This window comes from Stegastes partitus, unplaced genomic scaffold (genome assembly GCF_000690725.1).
Source record: "Stegastes partitus isolate 25-593 unplaced genomic scaffold, Stegastes_partitus-1.0.2 Scaffold218, whole genome shotgun sequence".
Classification (NCBI taxonomy): Eukaryota; Metazoa; Chordata; class Actinopteri; family Pomacentridae; genus Stegastes; species Stegastes partitus.
Window position 1 is genome coordinate 377,610 of NW_007577949.1, and position 9,524 is coordinate 387,133.

Below are 9,524 nucleotides of genomic sequence, written 5' to 3' on the forward strand. Positions count from 1 at the left end.
TACATCAATGATATTTGATAACTAAGTTGTTTCATGAAAATATCCAGCAAAATTCACCACTCGTTCACATTCAAAGCTCTGCTTCTTTTTGCACTCTTAATTCACACTCTGCATACGTATTGGCTACTTTTTGTATTCATCATCTGTGTTTGTCTGTTTCTTCACAGGTCAGGTCAGTGCTGGTGAGCAGCCAGAACACAGCACTGTCACATTTGACCCCAAGACGCTCCACATTCCGCTGGACCAGCAGCTAAGTGGACAGAATGACACACAACCTCGAGCCAGGAGACAGCTCTTCAGTGGTCAGTAGCTGTTACACACAAACTTGTATCTTAAACTAATGAGGAATAAAGCAGATCGCAACAGTAGAATTTAGAAGATTTATTAAAAAGGAAGATTTTCCAAGTCAGTACTGACTGAAGTCTGTCTCCATAGGTAGCGTTCTCTCTCCACCTGTGAGAGACACTGGACTCGTCAGTCCTTGCTCTCTTCAATATTCTGTGCAGAAAAATAAAGAGGACACAGTTGATCAGGGTAAGAAATTTAGGTTAAGATAGACTGTGTGAGCTTGTACCTAAAACAGTCATCTTTACTTACAAAAGCAAAATGATTTTGGACAACACATTTTCTTGGTATCATTATGTCACACAGGAGCACTCTTTTCCTTTCACAAAATCGTTTGATTTACAATCAAGAGGCATTTTACAGTGTTAATGATATTACATTGGCAAGTCCAGTTTCGATTAAATCAAGAACAAACCTCTCCCAGTTCCCCTCCAGCCCACCCCAGCTGTTTCCTATGGACAGGGATTAAATTAGTAATTGAAAAGGTAGTGAAACATGGGATTGCAGTCAAAACCAGAACAAATGTCACAGCAAATTGGTTAGCAAGAAAAAAGACAACATAAAATAACAGGGGAGTCAGATGTTTTGGAGTCTTGTGAAAGAGTCAAGTGCAAAATAGAAGCATCAGCACCACACACTCATACTGCATGTAAGTGTTAAAGAAAGGCCCTCGAAACCTTGTAAAAACATCTCTATTAGATCCACTGAAAGCCCAGCAAATTCTTCCAAGCTCTAGAGAACACATGGTAAAGAATGGATATTGTTAAGATGTTAACGATACTGCTACTTTTACCAATACAGTACTGTTATGGTAGTCTTATTGGTACTCTCTTTTTTTTAAGAGAAAAAAACAAAACATATATACATATAAATGTATTATCTTGAGTAGCACTCAAACATTATTTTGAACCAATCACTATTGTATACTATATTTGATAATCAAAATTACAAATAAATACAATTATTTGGAGCAAAAGAAAGCGATTCTTTGAGCAGACCACTGTAAAGGCTGATGTTGTGGTGATGGGAACAGGTTTTACTGCCAAATTAAACATTATGCGATGCGTTTCCCTCAACTATCCGAATCAGAAGTAAAAACGCCACATTGAACAGATATCAGGTAAATGTCAGCATATTGTGCTGATAAAACCTCTTTCACTCTTCACTTTTCAGTATGAAATGAATGCAGGTCTTATTCCTTGACAGTATTGTTAGTGTGTGATATTAAACAGTTGAAGTACGTCTTCCACCACGAACACCAACATTCAGTCAGTGAAATGGTGAAAATAAAGTTAGACAGAGTGTGTCTACAGCCTGCAAGGTCTACAACGTCAGGCTGAGGAGGCTCTGAAGGAGATGATGAAATGAGAGAGTAAGCACGAAACGATGAACAATAAGCACGAGAACACGAGAACTAGTCATAGCTGATCTACCGCTCATAGGACACTGAATCATCTGGCACTGCATCACGGGGAGAAGCCGGCTTAAGAGGAGTGCTGATTATGATGAGGAACAGTTGTGGTGGAGAGCGAGTGAGTCCTCTTCGACCATGTCCCCGACCAGCCTGAAAATGCAGAGCACACAGCAGCGCAGCAAAACACACACAGGAAGAAACACTACCAAAACAAAGGCACAAGACACCCATCTATATTCATATTACTTTCAAGTCAATAATAATGTGCCAGTGTGGCAGCTTCCTACCTTCTCAAGGGGATTGCACATCTACCTAAAAGTACAAAATGTGTATTTGCATTAGGGGGTGAAGTTACACAATTTGGAATCGAAGAGAGTGACTGAAATACACCTCTACAGAATTTTCTAATATAAGTGAGGTCTTAGCATCCTTACCTTTATTATAGTTGGGGTGTAGTACACATATAACTCATGTATCATCCTTCTGTCCTTATTCTGAATTCTTGTTTTTCTTCACAGCAGCCTCAACCTTGCAAGGGCAAGTCCCAAATTACTCCTTTGCCAACAATAATGGCCGCCATGCAGTCAGCCACATTGATAACTTCAAGGCTCTGCAGCAGCAGATCCTTGAGGGAAGTGCCCTCCTCCATAGGATGGAAGCCATCCTTTATTCACTGAGTACCTCACAGGAGTTCTTCCTTCAGCAGGTGAGAGGTTGAAGAACCACAAACATCAGCAAAGTCAGGCAATACTTGTGGTTTTTGAAGAAAATAGTCAAGATTAATCTTCTACTTCCTTTGAATTAAATCTAAATCAAGAGCTAGGATCAAAAGCCCCACTGAGCAACTTTTAGAACTCTTCTATTAAAAAAAAAGACCTTAGTACAAGAATATGTTTTTGTTTGTGGACAAAATGAGACTGCACTTCAGATTTGATGGTACCCTTATAAGTAAAGTTTTCAAATCTTTATCCATAGATGTTTTAAATATTGTACTTCATGACTAGAGCCGCTTCTGCTATGACTACATCCCTATACCCAGATCTGGGGGTTTCAGTAAATAACTAGTGCTACCATTGACAGCCCACTGGACCAATCACAGAGGACTGGGCTATTCAGGTGGAGGCCTTAAAGAGACAGAAGCCAAAATAGAACTATGAATGTACATGTTATAGGCTTTTTAAACCTGCTAATATGCAATTTTATGAGAAAAACATGAATATAATTTTTAAAATGCATCATAAAAAAAATAAATTCAAAGCTACATCTCTGTGAAAATAGAAGAATAACCGATATACACTCAATGTTTTGTGTCAAAAATTTTTTTAAATGAGTGATTCTGTTGTTTCTCAATTTATTCATTCCATGTATTTAGTTTTGTGTTTCTTCTTCACCAAGTGATTATTTTGTTTCATAATGTTGGTTCATGTATTTTATTTTGGCCCATTTTATTTATTTATTTATTTTGCCTTATGTTATTATTTAGTTTTTTGGCTGCTGGTGATACAGAAACGTTGATAAAACTCATGACTCACGTATTGCCAGAAAAATGTATAGATGAATCAGTATTTAAATATTTTATTGAACTAATGCATTGTGTGTCTCAGCCTTCAGACACAGGATCTGTCCAAAAGCTACTGTCGGACACTAAAACTCTGCGGCAGATTCTGGACAAGGCTGATTCTCTGCTCCAGAAGTTCTGGAGAGCAGCTCTGCCAGACTCTGAGGAAACCAAACAGGTCAGAACCTGCAGCAAGCCTGAACAAACACTTCCTGGTGGTACATAAAAGAATCTGAATTTGACTATGATACAATGGAACATGTAAAGGGACCATGATCAGTTTAGGGGTTTTAAAGTCTGCTTTTTGTGATTCTTCTTTGCACCTCCCTGTGAGGTCAATGCTTTTGTTTTGTTTTTTTTCAGTATTTCTTGGTAGTAAGACACTTGCCAATATCTTTTACATCTTAATGTAATAGAAGTTCTCCACGTTTAATGACAAACCTTGAAATACTGTCAAAAAGTCAGTTTCATTTACTCCTACATCTTACACTTATTTACTATGTATGCCTGTATCTAGATGTGTGGCTATACACTAAGAGTTTTCCATGTTTATGTGTTTTTTCATTTAGGACCGGGAGGAGATTCTTTCTCTCCGTCTGAAGCTTTCAGAGCGAGATCAGGCTCTTAAGGATGCGATGGAAAAAGTGAAGAGCTCCAACAATACCAAAGATAGCATGGAACACTTTATAGTTAGCCAATGTGAGTCACTCAGGCACTCACATACACTACATGTTTCTAGAAAATATAAAACCATACATCACATTCTTTGGGCTTTAAGCATGAAAACAACAAACACCAAACCCTATCTACCTAAAGCTATTTCATTTGTTTCTCAATGCAGACATAAAACTTTATTGATGATCTTTCGGCATCGACTGCAGATTAGATCATGCAAGACTGTTTTGCTGTCTTGCATGAGTTTCCTCTGTTTTCTCTAGTCTGCTCCTCTTCCGTCTTCCCACTCATCAACTTTTAAAATGTTTTACATCTTACAACAGGAATTTTTGAGTGACTGTAGTTATTTAAGTCAATTCTTCACTTTCCTCATCATACTGATTTAGCATGTTTAACCGATGAATAAATAAATGGTGACTCACAGATGCTCTGGTTGCTTGTTTGCAGTGTCAAGAACACAGGATGTCTTGAGGAGAGCCAAGATCAACTTACAGGTGAGTTTATAAGTTCTCACATGTGAATGTTCTCTTCACATTACTGGGAAACCTAATGTGAACCTTTTATTCTTGCTGTTTTTCTTTCCTGACTCTTGCTGAGTCACCTCAGGAGAACGAACACAGGATTTCCTCTTTTCACCAAGCCTCCTTCTCCATTCCTCCTTCCTCTCCCTTGCCTTTCTCCTCCTTCTGTTCCTCATCCTCTTCCTCACACCCCTGGCCTGCTAAAGGTACAGTCCCTAGTTTTGCTCAGAGCTGATTAGTGTCCTGATCACACAATGAAGCTGATGGCTTTTGATGAAAATCTTCATCTTAAAAATGTTTTGCATGTAGTCAGTCAGGTCATTTCTTTTCTGCAATATCTTGCGAAATGTAATGACACTAACTCTTGTAAAAAGAGCTTAATACTGAACAACAAACCATACAGACTTTATAATTTAAGTCCAGCTCACCTTGTAGCTAACTTAACAACCTGCCTAAGATGGAAAAATGTGTTCTTGGTTTTACAAATAGCAAAATAATGGTTGTGCTTGGCTTGTAAGTTAAGGTAAGTTTTCAGAAAACTGTGATTCGATCCTTCGGTTTCTGCAGCTGTCAGTCATGCAGCATGTTATACTCATCAAGACCCATTTTTGCTTGCATTCAAAAGTAAAAAACAAGGCATTTTTCACCCATGACAACATAGAGCAATACGACAATACTAGCACTTGAGTACTCAGTGTTGGCAAAGGTGCTCTTACTACAAGCAAATTAGCAGCTGGACAGTCTAAAATTTTCTCCTGGTAAATGAGGACAAAACAGAAGTAGAATTTTTTGGAACCACTGAAGTCTGTGCTCACCTTAATAGTCTGTTCTTGAAGAGTATTAATTCTGCGTTTCCCCGGATTCAGAGCTAAATTTCAACTGACACATTAAAGCCCTCTGTCACCGTGCTTTTACCTCTAGCAGGTTGTGCTACAACGATGAACTGTTCACCGGTCTGTCGAAGCCACCAGTCAAACATCTTCAGCTGATATTGTGTTGATATTGCACCAAAATGAGCTATGCCAATTTTTCAGTGTGCAGTCTAAAGGGGGCAGTGCTGGTTGTAAATTCTGATGTGGAACAAATTGTGAAAAGGACTTCAGACAGTGGTGACTTCCAATCTAAAGACCTACCTGTTCAAAATAGTTTTTAAATTCATTTTCTTTTGACTAAAATGCATTGCTTTGTGCGTTGTAGTGTTGTTATTGGTGTGCTTCTGTATGTTTGCCTTCATTGTTTTAACCATTTGTTTCCTGCACTATTGCCTGTGTTCTCTGTGACAACTGTGGGTTAGCTTTGGGTATGAAAAGTGGCATATAAATGACATTGCCTTGCCTTGATGTGAACAGACCTAAAAACTCCACCAGGTACCTTTAATACACATTTTTAAAACATATGGGTGAAGTGTGAGGTAAAATAGTCGTCTCACCACAGAATGTTGGCATCCTCTGCTGTGACTCTAATTCTTGTCACTTGTCACTGTCAGTTTGTTTTTGTTCAGTGGGGAAAAAAACAAAAAAACATGACAACTGTTTCTCAAAATGTAATTCCTTTAGACCGGGGGTGGGCAATCCTGGTCCTCGAGGGCCACAGTCCTGCATGTTTTAAATGTTTCCCTCTTCCAACACACCTGATTCAAATGATCAGCTCATCATCAAGCTCTGCAGAAGCCTGATAACGATCCTGATCATTTGAATCAGGTGTGTTGGAAGAGGGAAACATCTAAAACATGCAGGATTGTGGCCCTCGAGGACCAGGATTGCCCACCCCTGCTTTAGACAATAGCAGGCTCTAGGGAAATGATATAAACTCCATTGAGACTTGAAAATGTCCTCTGTTTTCTTACAGGTAAAAACACAGGAGGCTTCTGTGAGCCCACCTTCTCTCCTGGCTGGGGTGTTGTGACACCTGGAACGTCACCCTCCATCTCTTCTTCCACTTTGGTCCAGGACCGGCCTCACCAGCTGCACCCCCTGCAGGCAGTTTTCCTGTAATGCAGCAGCCCCTAGTCACTGTCATGTTTTCCTGTTCAAACAGAAAATGCTGGAAATTTTGTCTTTCGTATTACCTGTAGAAACATTTCATGTGAGTGTTTGAGAATGTGTGTGTTGTTAGATTTTTGGCTGGGACATGATAGTTTATGGATATGAATGATGTGATTGTTTTGTTATTGGTATAATGTGTGTAGGGGTTATGAGGACTTTTCTGGAGACCAGCAACTGAAGTGCTTTTCCTCAGTTATATGAGACCAGTCTGATTTTAGCTTAAGTTTTCTTATGATTTATTGCTTCTGATTAGGTTTTTGTTTTTATTTCATTTTGTTTTTTCCATTTTCCCTAAATAAAATGGGAGTTCAATAAATATGAACAGCGGTTGGGCTTGCAGGGGCAATTTGGTCAAGGGCTACAGAGTTAAATAACAGCAACTTTTTTTTTTTTTTATGTAGATTGGTCTTGTGTAGTTTAGGCAGCCTTTTTTTGAAGTGGGGAATTTTCTTTAAACAAAATTTCCAAAGCTCAATTACATTTTCTCTCAACTTACAAATCAGAAAATGAAAATCAGGAGCCAATTTTAATTAAGCCAAAATCAGCTTCAAATTTCAGCAGCGATTCAAGAATCAAAAATCCACTTGAAACCAGCAAAAAAAAAAGAACTTAAAAAAGAAAGCCAAAACCAAACTGCCAAGTGTGTCCTCTTGGCCTCTGTGGAGTCTTGTGTTTGGAAAGTTAGTGTTAGAATACATGCATGTGGTTTGGAAAGCTAGTGGAAACAAAGCCATGGATCTATTTTGTTTTGCTCTATTTGTAGAAGAAATGTCATAAAAATGGCCAACTACTGATAATATAAGAAAAAAAAAAAAACACATCATAGAACTAGCAATAATCAGTGTAGTCATGTAGCTCGTATGTGATGTTCTCATGCATTTACTCCCAAAACTCTGGTTGAGGGTTTTTTTTCTCTTTCTGTCCTCAAACTCCAGGGTACTACTGTTAATCATAGAGATACTTCTCTTTAAATATTAAACAGGTTTGACCAATCTGCTTCCTGCTAAAATAGTAACTTGGAGTGTTCAAAAGCCAATATGTGTAGCATCTTAGTAAACCAGGCTAAAATGTAATTACATTAAAACAAGCACATGTTATAGATGCCTCCAGCATCTTAGTGTGTGTGTGTGTGTGTGTGTGTGTGTGTGTGTGTGTACACATGAATGATTGTGATTGTTTTATTATTGGTATCGTGTGTAGGGGTTATGAGGACTTTTCTGGAGACCAGCAACTGAAGTGCTTTTCCTCATTTTTATGAGACAACTCTGATTTTGGCTGAAGTTTGCTTTGGAGTTATTGCTTCTGATTAGATTTTTATTTTTGTTTTTATTTTTATTTTTTCCAATTTTCCCAAATAAAATGGGAGTTCAATAAATATGAACAGTGGTTGGGCTTGCAGGAGCAATTTGGTCAAGGGTTACAGAGTTAAATAACTGCATTTTTTTTTTTTAATGTAGACTGGTCTTATGTAGTTTAGGTAGAATTTTTTTAAAAGTGGTGAATACAGTGTTGAATGAATACAGCAGTGTATACACACACACATTAGTAAATGGTCCAAAAGAGATGACAGTTAATTTGTGGTACCAGAAAAATGGATTACACCAATATTATTGTTTTTTCTTGTTGTTGTTGTTTTAAATTAGCTTCAACTTTTTCTTTCTTTTTTTTTTTTAGTGAAATGTTGTAATTTTCCTCACAATGACAATCACTCTGGAGAACTTGTGATGCTCACTGGTCAAATTGAAATTTCAGAAATTGGGTATTTTGCACTGACTCCATTAAGTTTTCACTTTTCCCCCCATGATTTCTCTGTTTAGTATGTTAACAGTTTAGTTTTGTGCATGAAATATCCTCTAATAATTTCATTGATGTGTACTTTTGTAGATTACGGTGCAATACTAGCCTTGGTGGTTGCTTTTCTACACAAACGTGAGACCTGGGTGTTAGTGTGCCATATCATTTTTTCTTTGAGGTTAAATTGATTTAAACAAACTCACTTTTGGATGAAAAGGTTCAGCTTTTGACAATCAGTATGAAGCTGGTTTACTGGCCCAAACCTATTTGCCTTAATCTGAATCAGAGTTTTATATATAACATGGGGAAAAGGCAAAGTGGCAAACCAGCACTGTACTAGTATATTTACAAAGTAGTAAGTTGAACCAAAGTGGACAACTTGTGTCCAGTTAAGGTGTAAAATTGTCAATTTGAAATATTTATTGCGTAATTTTCCCAAGGTCAACTTCCAAATGTGGATGTTTTCAAAATGTCTGGGTGGTTTCAGGAACCACATCTCATGTGGATGCATATTAAAGAGGCTGTGCTGCAAGTTTTGTATTGCTGTGAGTGGAAACAGAGTTGCATTTTTATGTGTGTTCTCTTTCTTAAAATGTTTGGGTTTAAAAGAGGAAAAGGCATTTTTAGTAAAAGAGACGGTATGATACCTGACTTGTAAAGTGTCTTTTTTTGGACCAACTATGCTTATACTTTGTGTTTAGTTTCTTTCAAGTAAAGTAAGATATTGCTCTACAAGCAAGAAGCAACACCACTGGCATTCTGGGAAAGATATTTCAGTGAATTCATACATAATGTGTTAATAAGAAGAACACGACAAGTTGTAGCAAGACAATTTCATTTTTGTAGCAAACTTTATACACTGAAGCAGTTTCAAAGCAGCTTAAATACAAGGCCATAAAAAAGAGAATACCCACGTTAGTAAATGATTTAATTTCTGTATAGTTTACAGCATATATTATAAAGGCTGAATTCCGTATTAGATTATAAAATATATGGTTGTTTGATCTCTAAATATAGAGTACACACACACACACACACACACACACACACACACACACACACACACACACACACACATAAACATATTGTATTGATACAGCATCCTACCTTCAGAAAATTATACATTCCCGTCTTTTTAATTAAAATAAATAAATAAAAATTAAGTTATTTAG

General features: G+C 37.5%; 1 protein-coding gene across 1 annotated transcript in view; it reads left to right on the plus strand.

The window, feature by feature from the left end:
- pde4dip (phosphodiesterase 4D interacting protein) overlaps nucleotides 1-8,998 on the plus strand; it is a 124,374-nt gene extending 115,376 nt beyond the window's left edge. Inside the window, exons 36-43 of the mRNA XM_008281005.1 lie at nucleotides 168-302; nucleotides 436-534; nucleotides 2,278-2,465; nucleotides 3,364-3,495; nucleotides 3,887-4,016; nucleotides 4,440-4,486; nucleotides 4,599-4,719; nucleotides 6,362-8,998. Coding sequence (XP_008279227.1) covers nucleotides 168-302; nucleotides 436-534; nucleotides 2,278-2,465; nucleotides 3,364-3,495; nucleotides 3,887-4,016; nucleotides 4,440-4,486; nucleotides 4,599-4,719; nucleotides 6,362-6,507 — 998 coding nt within the window. The 3' untranslated portion in view covers nucleotides 6,508-8,998. The remainder of the gene's footprint in view (nucleotides 1-167; nucleotides 303-435; nucleotides 535-2,277; nucleotides 2,466-3,363; nucleotides 3,496-3,886; nucleotides 4,017-4,439; nucleotides 4,487-4,598; nucleotides 4,720-6,361) is intronic.
- The last annotated feature ends 526 nt before the right edge of the window (nucleotides 8,999-9,524 follow it).